At 47.5% G+C, this 18563-nt stretch overlaps 1 protein-coding gene across 11 annotated transcripts; it reads right to left on the bottom strand.

The window, feature by feature from the left end:
• Nucleotides 1-973: 973 nt before the first annotated feature.
• On the bottom strand, nt 974-17713 carry LRRC43 (leucine rich repeat containing 43). Of its 11 annotated transcripts, none has more exons than XM_034791599.1 (12): nt 17519-17713; nt 16487-16771; nt 14898-15008; nt 14563-14702; nt 12741-12979; nt 11082-11260; nt 10040-10172; nt 7930-8069; nt 7649-7748; nt 6882-6990; nt 5651-5738; nt 974-1551 (listed from the first exon to the last, which is right to left on the bottom strand). In XM_034791599.1, exons 1-12 carry the CDS (start codon nt 17603-17605, stop codon nt 1462-1464), a joined length of 1701 nt encoding a protein of 566 aa, XP_034647490.1. In that variant the 5' UTR covers nt 17606-17713; the 3' UTR covers nt 974-1461. The 11 variants fall into 11 exon arrangements, 8 of the variants coding, with proteins under 8 accessions (XP_034647490.1, XP_034647488.1, XP_034647486.1 ...); XM_034791597.1 differs by having other exon boundaries at nt 6799-6990; nt 7644-7748; XM_034791595.1 differs by having other exon boundaries at nt 6799-6990; nt 7649-7792.
• Nucleotides 17714-18563: the final 850 nt, after the last annotated feature.

Raw genomic sequence — 18563 nt, forward strand, 5'->3', positions numbered from 1 at the left:
AATCAAGATAGCCCAGTACAGACAGTTTGATAAGAAGTAGAACAGGAGTACTTGTGGCACCTTAGAGACTAAGGTGCCACAAGTACTCCTGTTCTTCTTTTTGCGGATACAGACTAACACGGCTGTTACTCTGAAACCTTTGATAAGAAGTGTGAGAATACTTACAAGGGGAGATAGATTCAATGTTTGTAATGGCTCAGCCATTCCCAGTCCTTATTCAATCCTGAGTTGATTGTGTCTAGTTTGCATATCAATTCCAGATCAGCAGTCTCTCATTGGAGTCTGTTTTTGAAGTTTTTCTGTTGTAATATAGCCACCCGCAGGTCTGTCATTGAATGACCAGACAGGTTAAAGTGTTCTCCCACTGGTTTTTGAGTATTATGATTCCTGATGTCAGATTTGTGTCCATTAATTCTTTTGCGTAGAGACTGTCCGGTTTGGCCAATGTACATGGCAGAGGGGCATTGCTGGCACATGATGGCATATATCACATTGGTAGATGTGCAGGTGAACAAGCCCCTGATGGTATGGCTGATGTGATGAGGTCCTAATCTAATCAGTTTCACCACTGATCACTTTGAGAAACAACCAGTTAGATGGTGTCAAAGTTAGAATCAGGACTCACAATTTTGTCAAGACCACTCTGTTTATTAGCACAGCGCTGTGCTAATACAATCCGATAATGTGAGCCTCCATGCAAGATTCAAACAGTCTTATTTATACAGATAAAAGGGTGCAAACTAAACAAAAGGACAGAGAGAGCAAAATTGTAAAATATGCATTATGCATGTAAAATATGCAATATGCATATCCTGCTTCCTTGTTAACTCTTATCGATCTAAGACTAATGCTTCACCAATTGCCCTTAAGTGGCAAGTTAAGCAGTTAATGTCTGCTTTCCTGCACACCTGGCTTGCAGCATTTCTAATTTCTACTTAAAGGTACATACAGCATTCTTTAATTCCTTCTATTTCTTTAGTATAATTCATTTCACTTTCACAATGGGGATTGTAGGCAGACCATAGAGTAACACTGCTCCCCAGTTGGAGCCAGGGTTGTCTGGCTCTGATCATTCAACACCAGCCATCTCCAAGGAATATTTGACAATAGCCCTCTGCATTGGCCAGCTCTCGCTCTTTTTCTATAGCATCTAGCATCATTTGCTGAAACATATTACAACGTGTGTGGATCTGGGGGCCTTTCCCACTTTATCCCATACCTTCTAGTGACTTCCCTCTGTCTTGGGAAACATCACCAATAAATCCTTAGGGAAACAAATACACGCTGCCCTTTTCAACAGCTGCGCTGTCCTGTGGGGAGAGACTGTCTGGGTCACCCAACCCGCTTCTTACTGACATCAACCATCTCTTCTTACAAGCTCCTGAAGCATAAGTAGGTCTCCACTTCTTCTCTAGCAGACCCACAAGGGCCACGCAAGCTGCTCTCTTGTGATCTGTCTTGTCAAGTTCTCCTTGAAGGGCAGCTCTGCAAATTGTTTTCTCGCCCAGCAGTACAGTATCTCAGGTGTGCAGCTCTGGCGATACCATCTGGCTGAGAAGGCAAGTAGACCGGTCAGTTTAGGACTCTGCCTTTCAGTTTTCTCCCTGGAGAAAGCAGAGCCTTGAAGACGGCTCATCCTCAGCTCTCAGCTACTGTTAAAGATGCCCCAGGACAGCAGCCCAGGAACAAAAGTGCCAGAGATTCTGAAAATGAATTGATGCCAGAGATGACACGTAGTTGATGAGAGGGGATAGCTCAGTGGTTTGAGCATTGGCCTGCTAAACCCAGGGTTGTGAGTTCAGCCCTGAGGGGACCATTTAGGGAACTGGGGTTTAAAAAAAAAAAAAAAAAAAAAAACTGTCTGGGGATCTGTCCTGCTCTGAGCAGGGGGTTGGACTAGATGACCTCCTGAGGTCCCTTCCAACCCTGATATTCTATGAATTTAAAGGTTCTGGTGGTATGTAGCAGGGGGCAGGGCATATAAAACATTTCAGAAATCTGGGGGCACATGAGCCTGCATGTTCCCCCATGTGTCACCTCTGATTCACACCCCAGTGACAAGAGTTCAGATGACACTAAGAGCTTGACCTGCTGATGAATAATCTTCAACCACTACAGAAAGCATAAATTAGTGGGACGGCTGGGAATAAAACCCAGGAGTGCTGAGCATGGACACCGCCATCTTGTATTTGCCAATCCAAACTCCATCAAAGAACACTGGACAGGCGGCTCCCACCGAGACTCCTGCCGCTACATTTCAGCTCACTGCCATTAGTGACTTCTGGTTTTAAGAACTTCTCTATGGCCATGAGGCCTGCTCCTGCTCGGACTGCTGGTTCATCTCCCCAGCCTAGGAGGGACCAACTCCACTCCCAAAGGCCATTCAGGCCCTATCTTCTGGGTACCGTTTTATTCTTCAGTCACAAAACTCACAAAGTTATTCCCCTAGCCAAAGCAGGAACCCAAAAGCCTTTCCCTTTGCATTTCTTCCCCCAGCTCCAGGGCCAGCCTCAGCAGCCAGTGTCCTTCCCACAGTTCTTTTGTCAATCAAGCTCTTTCAGCCAGACTCCTTCCCAGCTGGATCTGATCATCCCCTCTCCCAGGCCTGACCATATGTCTCTGAAGGGGGCTGGCGGGCTCCAAGCCCCTGGACCCGTAACGGGGCAGATCACCCTGTTACACACCCACTGAGGTCTGGCAAAGCTCCCATTGGCTTGAGTGGGAGTCACAGCAAACTCAGCAGTCAGTGGGAGTTGAGAGTATGTCCAAGCCTCTCAGGATTGGGCCCTACAAACACAAACCAACCAAGACCCAGCAAGCTTCACAGTTTTATTTCAGTAATGTAGACTTTAGGTTTTTTTGCTGGACACATTACGTGAAACTGCATCATCAAGCAAGTGCTTCTCATTTCTTTATTGGTGCTGGGCATCAAATGCGGTTGTCCACTGAATCAATTGAACTTGGAATTCTACTGTCAGAGGCACAGGCTGGATTTCTTGGACTTCCTTCCCTTCAGGAGATTCTTTGTTTTTTCCTTTTCCTGAGGAAAACAGTTAGGCATTGTTTTTAGGAAACAACCCTAGAAAACTCCAATACTCTGAATGTGCTGCATGTGTCCTTGAAGTTTTTGCAGTCATTCCAGTTCCTTAATACAGATCAATTTGAACCTGAATTTGTTGGATAAGAATCCAACAGTGTTAAGATGCTCAATCCAGCTGGGTACAGTTTTGCTTTGTTGTTTTAGAATTACTCAATATCCACCAGTCAAAGGAGAGAGAAGCAGAAACAGAAATTCCAAAGCACCCAGAGAAGCTGTTCAGGGGTCACACGAAACCTGCATGCCTCAGACTGAGAATACATCTTTCAGTGTCTGGTCAAATCATTCATTGTGGATGAGACTTCCCTCTTTCCCCTGTTGACGAGGGATCCTGATTTCTACGATAGTTTTCACTATTTGTACATATTTGTTGAATAGATGATGCACACTAATTTCAGACTATGGGTTATTAGCAAACCGTCCTCTGTGGCTGCACCTGCATTAGCAAACTCTGTAGCTACCATTCATCACTGGTGCAGTTCCAAGAGTGGTAGCAGTGGAAGCTGTAGTGTAGACAGAGCTCGGATGTCTTCTATGGGATCTATACTGCAGCTTCCACCAGTGGTGAATTACATCTACTCCCGTTAGTACCAGGTTTGTGAGTGTAGCTAAAGCTTTTGACCCTTCATTATCTGTAGTATGTGATCGGATCCTCTAACTCACATGACATTTCTGCTCCCTGAACGTTGACATACTTTTTAAACAGGAGAATAGCGAATGGTGAATAACCCACTGTCCAGCCTGATAATTTGTGATAGAATTCACGACACTTTAAAGATTTGCACACATTTTCATGAATCCCTGGCAGGTGTGTGCACAGCCAGGAAAAACAAACACAGCGAATCCCACCTTAAATTATCCCACCAGCTTTTCTGAGCTCTAATAGTTCAGATCTGACCTGTGGAAATACGACCACTTCTTTGTCTATGAACCCTCAACAACAAGCAACGGAAACCTCAAGCTACTTGCTAAAGGCTGCTGGCTGAGCAGGGGTACAACAGATTATGTCCCAAATCTTTGAAAGACAATCAAGTATAGGCGTAGTTTGACTTCTATATTTGGAGGGGCAGCTCCATTCAGGCCAACGGGGCCATGCATGGGGGGGGGGGGGCAAATTCTGCAGCTGCCGGAAGCTTGCAGTTTGGTAGGGGCAATGCCTCCTACCCCTGTAAACTATGCCCATGCAATCAGCTGCTCCCCTGCTCTGCCAGCCAAGGGAAAGGGTTAGCTAGCCTTAATATGCACAGAAGTAAGGAAATGCCAAACTAAGCGAAACTCTCTGCTTAATCCCAATGGGTTTTCCAAGTCCATGATAACACACTTGGATATTTATTGCATATCTGATTCCATCATCTTGCTGAGGCTGCAGGAGGTGATCGTCCAGTCATTAAAAAAATAAAAAGAAACTCCAGGTGCTAAGTGCTGCTTGTAACCTTCCAAGCCTGCCCTCTGCAAAGGTTACAATACATTTGGTTTGTTACAAATGCGCTGACACTAGGTGGACTAGTGGCTGTGTCCTCCTTCCCTATATGGTTGAGTGGACTGCTAGGGTGGTGACCCAGTTCAGTGCAGCATCCAGAAGCACGAAACTTCCAGAAACGTTTAACACCTGTTTCAAATGTGTCTCTCATTCTATGGGGTAAGTGTCGTAGCTGGTTCAACACACTGTCTTTTCATACAACTTTCTCTCAGGCAGGGATGAGCACTGGCCAGAAAGCAGCAGGGACACTGTCTTCTCAGACACTGGTGGGCAAGGACCTAGGACACTGGGGAATCAGAAAGTCGCCCTGAGTCTACAAGAGACTCCTCTTCCCACAGAAATATTGAAAAGCAAGGACCTCACAGCCTGTTCTCACCCTTCAGATGGGGGCGGCTCCGATTCACAGACAGGGAAACTGAGGCAGAGGGGTTAAGAGACTTTCCCCAGATCACACACTCAGCAGCAAAGCTGGACAAGATGCTAAGAGTATTGATGGCCAATCCTTACTCTAAAGGCTAGTGAAGTCCGGTGAATAGGAGAGGCAGGGCTGCTAATTAGGGGAGTTGGGTTCTATTCCTGGCCCTGCCATGGGTTCATTGTATGAGACTGAGCAAGCCACTTCCCCATTTTGTGCCCTGATATTACCTTTGCAAAGTGCGTTGAGATCTACAGATGAAAACACACAATGAGATTGCTAAGTGTTAGTATATGCTATGTTAATATTAGACAACACTCCCCTATCAGATCAGCTAGCCCATGCCATGCCCTGAATGTATATGTACACACATATCTAGCTAGCTACGCACCAATTGAGCAAGGTACTTAAGCATGAGTCTAACTTTAAACACACATACAATCCCAGTGAGGTGAATGGAACTACTCGTGGGCTGAAAATTAGGAACATGTTTAAGTTCCTTGCTGAATTAGAGCTATGAAGATGCTTGTGTGCAACCTATAACTGGATGGATGGAGGATGCTGGCGCTGCCTTGCTCATTGTGCAGCTCAGTGACGCTGCCCTTCCGAGGGGCTCTAGAAATGCTGATAGCTTAGAGAGCTCCACCTCTCCCCTTACCTTTGGCAGCCACTGTGGTTTTCTGGCTTGCAGGACTTTCTCCCCCAGTTTTTGTTTTTTTGTTCTTGTCTTTGCTCTTCTTACCATCCTAGGGAAAAGAAGTTTGTTCTTCTTAGTAGGGAAGGCTTCCAAGTAGCTTGTGTGAAGCAAAGTTTAGCCCTGAAGTCCCAATCTCCCGATTGGGACATCATGGTCACTTTCACACTGCCAGGTTATGTCGCAAGCAGAGGATTAGGATTTAAAAGGCGCTAATCAGCAGCAGGAGCTCAGCAAAGAGCCTCTGTACTCAGAAACGAGAGAGAAAGTGTCAGAAAATAGGAACTGTCAGAGCCACTCTACAATGGGAATATTTCCCGTAAGGTCTCAGCAGCTCTTTAGGATTTATATCCTACCTAGGAGCAATGCAAGAAGGGACTTGAGTGAACGATCTCAGTGTATGCAAGGGATACTGCAAACAGATCAGTTCCTCTTTAACATAGGGCCATATTAATAACACCACCACTTAGCTCTTATCCAGCACATTTCCATCAGTAAAATTGTCCATGAGGGGTATAAGGGCTTTCCCCCTTTCCTCGGATGCATCAGGCACGTGTCAGAGGCTACAGGCGTCAGGGACCATTGGCCATATCAGACTGACACAATCATAGGGGCTAGTTTGGCTTTACGTTGGCAAGATAATCAAGAGAGCCTGTGTGTGGTACAATCTCATCTTCAAAGTCAACACTATGTATCTCCCTAAGAGCCCGAGCCCCTGCCGTCCTTCCTCACCGAAGTGGCCCCTGCAATGAGGAAAAACTCCTAAGTTAGGGCTGCAGGACAGGCCCCAGCTGACAGCCTTCTCTCTAGGCCTGTGCAGAGTACTGAGGCCAGCTGAGATTCTGCGCTTTGTGCCCTGATGCCCAGCAGCAAAGTCCTACTTCTGCTACCTCTCGAGCTCTCTCCATCAGCTCAGGCCAAATTTTGCTCCCCTTGAAACAGATCCAATCCTATGGGGTGTCCCACAAGCCAGTCCAGTCCCCACGCTCACACATGCAGTGTGCTCCTGCTGGCAACAATGGAACCCATTCATCTCCTGCAAGGGCAGCATCTTGTGCTTCGCGTTATTAGCTGGGATGAGGATTCGCTGCTAATACTAGAGTGGCTGGTACCTTCTCTTTAGGAGATGGGGGCTGAGTTGTTTCCTCAGTGATGAGGACCCCGAAGTCACACACCACGGTCACAAGCTGGTCACCTGTTAAGAGGCTCTCCAGATTCACATGCCCAGACCCCAGGCTTCTCAAAAGAGGCGGGTCGCTGCGGAGTTCGATGGGGCTTTCCTTTTTCTTTTTCTGCTTGTTGCCCTGCACAGCACAAATCTGATCATGTCCAAGAGTCACACGCCTTAAGATCACAGTTCATTCATCAGGTATCATGATATCTTGACAACACCATCAGATCTGGGAACTTATACATGTGACACTATAACCACCCCCGCCCCATCCAGAATGAAGATTGAGCAAAATGGCTGCATCGAAGGTTTCCATCTGAGACTGGAAGGGGGCTCAATACCTGGGCAAGAACTTTAGGAATAAGTGGGAGGCTTCTCATAGGAACTGAGGCCCTGATTATTACTTGGCACAGACTAGTCAAGGGACCAAGTGCTCAGTGCCTGGGGGAACAACCGCAGCTGAACAACGCCCCCAGGGGACAGAGAAATAGACACTGTTCTGTTGTGGCTCACGTGGATATTTTTTCCGTTTGGTATTTTGTAATGCAGCCTCTCTGCAACCACCTGCATCATACAGAGTAATAGCGGATGCTCTCCTGCACCCCTGACAGGGGTCTGTGTAAGTGCATATCGTCGCTGGCAGGCTGAGCAGGGGCACAGGTTAATTAAAAGTGAACTGTGCCTGTAAGCCACACTTCCTTACTCTTTGTGTGGGTTTGCTTAGCCCTCTTAATCAGTCGTCACAACAACAACATCCTCCCTCCCCCCCCCAGTCTCTGTTATTACCTTACCACCGTCCTTTGGCTTCTCCTTCTCTGCTTTTCCCTTCTCTGCCTTCCCCTTCTTGCCTGCATCTTCAGCCACAGCTGCAGCAATGGGCCATGAAAGCACCTAGCAAGATAGAACAGCCTTGTGCCCAGGCTGCAGTATTTGGGCTGCAAACAGCAGAAGGGATCTCGGTTTGTTACACCAGAATTAAAAAGATGCAAATACAGGGGAACGTTCACATTATTGTCAGGCTTTTGAAAAGCCGGACCGTGTCCCTCGATCCCAGAGCATGCCAAGCATTTACCTTTTCCTCTACAACAGTGACGGTGGTTCCAGTCATGAGAAAGGCTTTCAGTGCCACTAAGTCCCCAGTGACGTGCTCCCTCCTGTGGCTGCACTCAATGGTCTCAGACCAGGGCTTCCGAGGAGTGAGGTGCCTGTTTGCTAAGCGAGAAAACACAAAAGGAGCAGTGTGCCTGCAGAGCACACACGGGGCAGTGCCAGCTTCCCCCACACTGCTCTGCTCTAGAGCACCAGTAGAAGGGAGTGGGGAGCTGGGCTTCCATGATCCATTCAGTCCTTGGGCTCTCAGCTCACACTGCCAGCATGGGGGGTGGGGGCAATTAATCCCAATTGTGGACGCTGTTTGTTAGTGATGTGGACACTTGCCTGCCGGGAACTAGACTCTGAGACCCACCAAACTCTATCACGCTTGCTCTGGCGAGATCCCAGCACAGGACCAGCTGACCACAGCCCTATAAGTAGGTGTGGCTCCATTGCAGTCAGTGGGCTTACACCAGGGCTGAATTTGGCCCACTGTTTTAAGTCCAGTCTGGCTACAACAGAGAAGCTCACCCGTGGGGTGATCAGAGGAGAATAAGATGTATAATAGAGAAACAGAGCATCTCAATGGACAACTGTCTGGGATGCAGTAGAGAGCTGAGTGCGGGAGACAAGAGAAATCCCGTTACCATGCGAAGACGAGGAGACTCTGGTGAGATGCGCTCCTGGGTACTCAGCTAGCTGCCTAGATCAGGAGTGAAGTCACTTTTGAGGCAGAAACATGTGAGTGAGTGAGTGTGTTTGAAGCCAGGAAGGGACAAGAGCGTTTTAAGGGGAAGATATGCATCCGAAGAAGTGGGCTGTAGTCCACGAAAGCTTATGCTCTAATAAATTTGTTAGTCTCTAAGATGCCACAAGTACTCCTGTTCTTCTTTTTAAGGGGAAGAACAATTGTTGTCAGGTTCTCACTTATGCCACAAAGCACAGTAACACCCCCACCCAAAAAAAATAACCGCACTGACCTCCCATTAATGGCAGAACCCAGTTCAAAACTGCCCATCTCCTACAGTATTTAAAGGCCTCCCCGTGCCTTGCTCCAGCTTATATCAGGGATCTTGTCCTTCTCTCCCCTCTCTCATTCATCTTGCACTGGCCTCCCCTTCTGTCCCTTCACAGGATCATTCCAGTTCTGGCGCCAGAGCCTGCTCCTCTGCCGTTCCTGCCATCTGGGAGAGCCCCCCTGAATCTCTGCCTCATTGATGCTCCATCTCATAGGAGCTCTCAGCTCTTATCTCCTTTACCTCTTAGTTTCTCTCCCCCTTGGCTAGTATTTATTTTAACTTTGTGACTACGACCCCAATCCCCAAATCACTGCACGCAAAGAATGCTCACTGACTTCAGCAGGAGCTCCACGAACAAAGCAGATCCAGGATTGAGCCCTGCATTCATGCTGTAACGCACAGTATGCAGGTATGATGTTATACAAAATAAAGGCCTGATCCTGCAAACTTTTGCTCCCAGACATGGTGCTGACTGCTATGAATAATCCCTTTGACTACTCGCAGCAGCCAGTGCTCCTCCTTACAGAATCAAGCCCTGTATCCTTTTAAGCACTGAAACAACACGTGCTGTAGAAACAGGGGGCACTGACAACTGAATAAATATTTTGATATTTTCTCATTCAAGGACATCAGTTTCAATTTTTTTTTTAAATTCCTGAAATTCTGTTTGGATCAGGAATTGGCCTTTTTATTTCACACTGGTCTTCTGGGATTTCGTACGATCACAGAACACTGCTGTGAGCTACTCTCTGTAATACTGTAATGATCACACCAAATGAAATTACAGATTTGAGACAATCACAAGGGAAGTGTAAATCCTAGAATCTGATTTGTATTCACTGCATTTATTTGGAGACCAATATCTGTCCTAGACCAGATGTCTTGCTGGAGAATAATACCACCAATTCATTATTAAGTGGCATGGTCTTGATAACGGATCTAGCGGTGACCTACATTATTGGAGACGTGTTGATGGCAACACATTTCAATGTAGCAGCTCATGACATTCCAGGAAGACTGATAAACACCCCAAGTTCAGTTTAAGGTAAGAATTTCTTGATTCTATGGTACCCCTGTTTGCCGGAGGCTCCTGTTGAAGCAGAGAAGAGATAGCTGGAGACTCCAATCCTCCTGTGTCTACACTCTCGGGTGGGCTCCCAGGGTTTGGGGTAGCCACCATTTGACTCTGATGGAATTTTATTACCTGTAACAGAAAGGCATCAAAGGTATCTATAGAAGGGGCCAAATTCTGGCTGAGTCTGCACACAGATACAGGTTGCAAAGGGAGAAAGGTACCTGTCTATATCCTGGCACTTCTGAAATGCCAGTACACAGACTTCACCCACCATGAGAAACATGGAAGGAGCATTGGGAGGCATGGCCAGTAGCGCGGACTCTGGTGAACAGGTCTACTGAAGTCAGTGAGACAAAGTCTACATATTTAAGCACATAAACACACCCTTCTGTGCAGAATATCACTGTTCACTGCAGGAACAGAGTACATGGAGGCAGAGGACCTATAGGGCTGATTTCAGACAGAAGGTGGACACACATCAATACTGCCTTTGCAGCAAACGTCTGTGAGATTTTTAAAAGAATACATTTGAAATTCTTGTTATTTGGCTTTTGACCCTGTAGGGTTCCCATTTTCAAGCTTATCTCCACAACCATGAAACTAGCAATTTACTTAAAAACAAAAAATGAAAGATTCTGGTGCACTCACATGACTTCGGAGTCTAGAGTTTTAAGAAAAGCAACAAATATAAAAAAAAAATCTCATGATAAAAATCTCAAGAACTGGCAACATTCCCTCAAATGGTCTCTGAAGCACAACAGCTGGGCACACTCCCGAGGTGAAAGGGGAAGTTAGCTTCCATGGCCAACTCAATCCTTGGGCTCTTTGCGGCCAGTTGCAGGGATGTGTTTTTTGTGATGTTGACAGTGGCTGCGGAGAACTCACCAAACTCATTTCATACAAGCCAACTAACAACTTTCAGTCATTAACCTGGGCTGTGTTACACCAGCAACCTGGAGGTAAAAGGCTTGTGAATCCCTCTTATCAACCACCTCCTAGTTTCCCTTTATTTACATTTTAACTCATTTGAAAACAGACCTCAGCATTGTTAGTGTCCTCGGCTTTCTCCCTCTCCACAAACTCGTATGTCACATAGTAGCTGTGAGTGATCACTGGAGACTCTGGGCCGCTTTCCAGCTCCTCTGGCTTGATGGGGTTGGGGACGCCTTTGATTTTCCCAACACTCACCACCAGTTGTGCTTTATTCACAATGAGATCTAAGAGGAAGACAATCCAGCCATCAAGTTACAATGTACATTCTCCAGGGTGGAGTTTGAGATACAGTAGCAAACAAATTAGGAAACTAAGGGGTCAAATATTTTAGTGGAAGGGCTGTTTGGCAGGGGGGAATCCTCTAAGATCTGTCTACACTGCAGTTGAGAGGTACGACTGCAGCAAGTGTAGACACATCTGAGCTAGTTAGGTGAGAACATAGCCAAGGCATTGAATGCCATTAATGCCAAGGCAACCATTGGCCACATGGGGTCACTCAAAAGCCATGCAAAGAGCTCCCTTTCCCCAGGTGATGGGCTTGCTGCCTGCACAGCTCTATTGTAGCCTTCTAGGCCCTCATTCGGGAAAGCAAGTTCAGTGCTGTCCTGAACAGGGGCCTTAACGAGGGGCTTTCCTTCTGAGGGAACCTTCCAAACATCTGACTTTAAATACAGTCAAGGGGATTTAAGCACATGCTTAATTACTTACACACTGAAAGTTAAACGTACGTACAGGGTCCTAAACCACCAGCATAGAGCAGCAACCTTGAGTGGGAAAGGCCTGATCTAAAATCAAACACAAGCCTAGGCAACAAGGGCTTGCTCATGCTCAACCCAGCTGATTTGATTTCCTTTGCAGGGAGGCCATAATGCGGAACTGGAGACAGCGTCTCCCTTGGATGGAGAAAGACTGATGTCACAAAGAGAGAAAAGTAGGATTTTATCACAGCTGGGCTGTGGGTCTGAAATCCAAGAACTGCAGATCTTTGTTTGATTAACAGTTAAAGACCAAATTCTCTCTCTCTAGGTTTTTATAAGGTTGTCCATCACCATGGTGCCTGTTCTGGGATGCATGAGCGAAGTTCCATTGGTATCAACGGAAGTTGTGCATGCACAATGCAGATATTATTTTTCTATATTCCTGGATGAAGAATCTAAGAATAATGAAGACCACCTAGCTCTCACATAGTGCCTTTCATCTGTAGCTCTCAAAGCACTTCACAAAGGAGGTCAGTAAATATCATTATCCCCATTTTACAGATGGCTAATACTAGCCAAGAGAAATAACTGGTTTTATAAAGTTTTCTCAACCATCTTCAATCTTGCCCAAATGTAAGAATTTAAGAGAAAGTTTTAGATGGTACATCAAGACTCTTAACATTTAATGGAATTAAAAAACAGAATGATCATACTTAGTACTTACAGATATTTATAATTAGACATCAGCTAATTAATCCTCACAGCCCACCCCCAAGAGATAGATATGTGGGAACAATTATCCTCATTTTACAGATGGGTAAATTAAGGCAGTGAGAAGAGGGACTAACTTGATCACAAGCAAACAGGAAGCCATCAATGGGTCTAGAATGAAAACTGAGGACCCCTGACTCCAAGTCCCATACTCAATACACTACTCCAAGCTGCCTTTTTAAAACAAATAAAGATTGCAGATTACTACGGAGATATTTACACAATAAAGTCTCACCTGGCTTGCTAGACAGACCATGGAACTGATGCTTCTCATCAGGCGATATGTTCCTATCATCCAGTATACAGAGTTTGGGCAGGCTGTCTATTACAAAACCTCTGTAGCCAGGAATGAGCACTAGTGGATTACCCAGGAGCACAAGTGTTCTGAGCCTCCACAGAGTGGCCAGTTTAGAGACTATGCCCAACAGATCCGTAAAATTATTAAAACTTAGGTCAAGAGAGAGAAGATTTGGCCTAAAAGAGAACAGAACAGTGTTAGGGTATGTAACAAGCAGCAATCAGGTCAGTATATAGGGCCCAGCCTGGAGTCTAAGCAAAGCTCTAATTGAAATCAATGAACTCAATGCATTTTACTTTGGCCACTGTATGGTAACAACTTGGAACTGCAGGAAATTGGGAACCCACAAATTACATTCTCAATATACTACCGACAAATCCCTAAGCCATCCAGGCCATCACTGGCATACTACATACAGGACAGCTAGCTAGCGTAGAGTATCCTTTCCTAGCACAGGGTCTAATCCACAGGCCCTTATTCAGGCAAGACTTATTAAAGACTTCAGGATGTTCCCCTTGGAAAATGCAGATTGAAAGAGGAGCACAGGAATTGCCATATAATCAGAGCCATGTGCCACCCAGTCCCGTATCCTATCTCTGACAGTGGCCAGGACCAACTGCTTCAGAGGAAAGTGCACAATTAGTGGATAATTATAAATAACCTACACTGGTCGTGGTTGGTTTGTGCCCTGAAGTATTTAATCTCTAAACTAATTCAATGCACCCTGCTTGCTATAGCTATTAAGACATAAAAGATAGAGCAGGCTAACTCAGGAGTGTGAGTGGATCCTACACAGGTGCTTTATATTAGCTACTTTAACCGATGCTGTGTGTCACTCTTCAGGGCAACCACACCTGTTTCCTCTCAGTGGTCCTACAGGGCACCCAATCTCAGGCTTCCAGGTCCCCAGCCATTGCCTTTCTAGGTGGAGACCCGCATCTATCTCCCTTCTGACTGAGGTATTTCCAGGCTGCACAGTTCCCTGCCTACACTGGGTTAATCCCAGCATAGCCAGGCTGCCCAAGGATACCTGATGGCTTTCTCGTCAGAGATAGTTAATAGGTGCCACAGGTTAGAAGGTACCACACAGCACTTCCTATACAAGCCTACTTTATTCTTAAGGTAAAAACACTACGGAGAAAATATAATAAAAACAAGAACCTACATGCATGCTAATAAGCTTGCCAGAGATCACCCCAGCTCCAACCAGGCTCTGGCAGGAGCAGTTCTTCAATACCCCATCCATGGGATTTCCTTTACAGTCACAATTTCATCCGGGCTTCAGGTCAAAACAGACGCATGGTTTTATGTGGCCTCAGCAAGCCAAATCCTTCCAACCCTCCCCTAAGGATTAGGGCCCTCCATGGACCATGGGTCCTGTCCATTTGCTGGATCAGAAAGGGCCCTGAGCCAGTTTAAAACCAGGCTATTTATCCAAAAGTCCTTTCTTCATCTGTTGGTCCATGGAGAATCCACTTTGAACTAGCACATGCAGCTTCTCCAGGGGGTGGCTTCAAATGGCTGACAACAGAGGAAGTACATTAGCATCCTCCTTCCTACTAGAGAAGGTACAGATAATTCCACCGTAACATGTACACAATTGTGTTTTTAATGCAATGGGCCCCCAAAGGTATTAACCCTACTTCAATACGGTTTTATTTAGTTCAATAAAGTTAGTTTAGTTCCATCAGGTTTGTTCAGGATATTATGAAATTGTCTGGCAGTCACGCTATGGTCCTTCTTTAGTGTTGGGAGTTACCAGAATTCTGCTGTGAGATATTTATCCTCTGAAGAGCCCAGCAGCCTGTTGTAACCCAGCCCCAAATGCTGGAGCTCCGGAGGTGGGTGAGAACACAGATCCTGCAAACCGACAATCTCATTGCCACAGAGCTCCAAGACCTGCCAGGGAAAGGGGGAGCAACAGTTATTGGGGGAGGGAAATGATGCTCTGTAGGTTTTAAGTGTCTTTTTCTATGTGTTCCTTCAGCTGTAGCCCACTACGCTTCATTCAGTCCATCCTAGGCAGAAGAGAGACTCATCTCGACACACCTTCTCTATCTTACCTCCCAAAGAGTCAGGAACATGCTTATTTACCTTCAGTGTTCTAGGAAGGTGGGCAGAGTTTATTTTGCTGATTTGATTGGCACTGAGTATGAGCTCTTCCAGGTTTTGAAACTTCAACAAATTTTCATCAACTTCATTTACCTGGAAAGAGATTCCCATTCACCTTCAGTCAGCTGTCTCTGAAGCACAGATGTATCTTAGCATGACAATACAGCACACAGGACAACATCAGTGCCTGATTCTATGGTCCTCACAAAGGCAAAACTCCCACTGGCTTCCAGGAAGATTTCTCTGATTTCCTCTAATCCAACCTGTTCAGGTTGCTGTACCGTAGCATCCAAGTGCCTAAGTACATTTGTTTGACCTGAATAAGAACTGCAGGATCACACCCATATTTTGTACAAATTGTGGGGTTGATCTTGAGAGGCACTGGTCACTTGCAGCTCCCTGATTTCACTGGAGGCTTTGGGTGCTCAGCACGTCAGAGGATCAGGCCCTAGATCTCCTAAAATGATTCTCAGAGTTACAAACCAGAGTTATACAAGGTGGCAGCAGAGGGAGTGAGAGGCAGATGAAACATGGAACATGGTGGAGAGTGAATGAGGTGAAGGGATACCTGGAGGCACTCTGATCATTACTGATCATTGGTTCTCTTCCTCCCTAGGAACAGGCAGGCATTTCATTCCCTCTCCAGGATGTTTACTTGATAATCTGAACAGGAAACAGATCCAGCCTCACAACCCCTTCTGCCAAGTCTTAATGAGTCTTTGGACAATGTGTAACATCACTTGAGCCTTGTTTCAGGAAAGCCCTTAAGCAAATACTTAAAGCCACCCATTTTCAGGGCAGCATTTAAACACCTGCTTAATTCCCAGTAAATTCAGTGGGACACAAGCACATGTTTACAGTTAAGTATGTGCTTAAGTGTTATCCTGAAGAGGGGTGCTTTCCTCAGTCAAGGCCTTAATGCTGGACTTTTCTTATGGATAAATATATGGGGTGAAAAAAATCACACACCCCCCCCCGATGGGATGGGTTTGCTGATATTACTGTGACATGTTTGAAAACTATAAGAAATATAGTGATAATGTTGTTTCTGGAAAGCTCTTGTGAGATGTATTTTTTACACCTTGCCCATCACAAAGAGAATACAATGTTCAGGTTTGATTTGTTTTTTTAGAACAGGATGGTTATGGCAGCATCTTATCAGAGCACAAATCTGTGAAGAAAGGGGCTGAATTTCAGCTATAACACTTAGCCCTCACACAGCACTGGGCAGTGAAAGCCATTGAACAAAACTGTAAACCCTGTATAAAACTGGAAACCACTTCAGGCCAGGGGATACTGCCTTACCCCAAGCACCTCTAGCTTCAGCACCCTGGGCAACAGTTGGATATTAACTAAGGAATACTTACAGCTCTTCTGTGAGATAGGAACATAGTAGCATCTACTTTATATATGGGGAAACTGAGGCAGAAAGGCTATGTGACTTGGCTAAGACCACAGAGGGAGGCAATGTCAGAGCTGGGATTAGAACACAGGAGTTCCTGGCTCCCAATCTTACACTCAATCTTTCTCTACATTGTAACAATAGCGAAGATCCCGCTGGTTGAACTCACTCCTTTATCCACTATCCTTAAGGACCTGAAGAACAAGAAGATGAAGTTGTCCCGGATAAGCTGCGGCGATTGTACTGCCAGCTCCCTCAGGTGCTGGTCCTCGGGGCTGCAGTCAGGTGACAGAGCCCAGGGGGAGTCCTGGCTGCTCACAAACTCCATTAAGGTTTCCAGGCTCTCTTCACTGGGAGTTCCAGTTTCCTGGTGCTGGGCTGTGCCTGCATCTGCCTCTCTCTGGGCTGCATTTCCTTCAGGTTTCCTTTTCCTTAATTCGAAACGGGACCTGTTCTACATAGGACAGAAGGGGGGAGGGGAGCACATGTGCAGAGGAATGAGGGCAAACTCAGAATTTCTGGGGCTCTGGGCCTGGCAGGCCCTGCCTCCTGGGGATAAAAGGGCTGGGCCTTTTTAAAAAACAAATTTAAACCGTCTGAGGCGTCTAGGTCCATTCCCCGCCTCCATATGCACATAGGATGATCTCCTTGAGCGTTTAGTCTGCAGAACATCTGGCCCCAAGGGGCCATTGCAGCCTCCCGAGGCGTGTGTTTGGGTCTCAGCCTCACACCGCACTGGGCCGGTGACACAGCACCTCGCTGGGAACATGCTGGCCTGGCCTTGGGGCAGCGTGAGGTGATGCTGCTGCAGCTACCTAGGCTGTGAGCTCCTTGGCACAGGGACCCAGCTGCAAAGCCACCAACAGGCCGTGGCCGCTATGCTGCATCCCCACGCCAATGTGCTGGGCAGACGTCCCCTCACCCCAGACACAGCTCCCCATTGGAGCCAGTGCAAAGGATACTGGGGGCACTGCCGACCCCCCCTTTTCTCCAGGCCCTGCCCATGCACCCAAGCTCCCAGTGCCGCAGGACCACGAGCTGCCCCCTACGTGTCTCTCTGACTTTGGGGGGGGGTGTCTCTGACCCCCATGCGCCCCCCCCCGCCAGGGGGAGGCTGCGCAGGCGCTGGGGTGCGAGGGAGCCCCCACCCCTCTGCACTGCCCGGTTGCCTGATGATGCCCCGCCAGGCAGGAGCCCTCACCCAGCTGCCGGCGCCGCAGGGGAATTCACCCAGGCACAGCCGGCGGAGATGCTCCCGGAAGGCGGCGGAGGCGCTGAGGCCGCCCATGGCTGGAGCCCCGCGTGTGGCTGGCAGGGGCCTGGGGCAACACCGCGTCCCCCGTTGCTAGGAGACTGAGCTGGTTGCTAGGTAACAAGCACCAGGGCCGCCCGCTGGCGCGCGCTCCACACGCTCCGCTCTGCTGCCCGGGGGCCGTCGGCGCTCAGCGCCCGGCCGCGGCGGGGAGTTGCGAGAGCGGCCCCGGGGAGGCCGCGCCAGAAGGGCCGGCTCCCTCCAAGCCACCGCATTGCAGCCGCGTCCATTGCAACTGTAGCACGTGCGCGGGCCCAGCCAGCCCGCACCCCCCCGCACCCGCTTCAGTTAGGAGGAGATTTGCTCTGGCTTTTCCCTTGCAATTAAATCAAGGTTTATAGGATTGTAGTAAAATACTGCAGAGCAAATGGACACAGTATGGATGACATCCGCCTGTGGCAGCCATTCCCCCTTCTTGCCCCCCTCCCTGCTACTGTCATGTGACCAGTGGTGTTGCTGTACTTGTGGGGACACAGTGGTTGGCTAACTACATTCATGCTGTGGGGAATATAATATGTACTGCTGGTAGCTTCAAAAACACATGCGCTCAAGTGGCTGCAGTGGCAGAGAAGGTTTTACAACCTGGGGGCAATGGGTAGTGGGATGGAGAATGAGCCTGCCCCACACGCACCTGGCAGTAACGGCTCCTGGGCCCCGTTCTCCACGCTGGGCATTGTGACCTGGTGCGTGGGGTCACAGGGCCATTCACATTTGGACTGGCCACCCTTCCGTCAGCCCGGCCTGAGTATTTGTGTTGTACACCTCTTTCTGTCAATTGTATAGTATGCTTGAAAAAGTGCCACACATACACCTAAAGGCTGCTGGAGGAGAGGTGAAAGCCCCTCTGGCCCCTTATTAGCGCCACCACAGCCCAGCAGCTGTCCAGCCCTCTGCTTTTCAGTCTGGAATGCGTGGTGTCACAAGGCGACAGCAA

The sequence above is a fragment of the Trachemys scripta genome, chromosome 15 (genome assembly GCF_013100865.1).
Source record: "Trachemys scripta elegans isolate TJP31775 chromosome 15, CAS_Tse_1.0, whole genome shotgun sequence".
NCBI classification, from domain to species: domain Eukaryota; kingdom Metazoa; phylum Chordata; order Testudines; family Emydidae; genus Trachemys; species Trachemys scripta.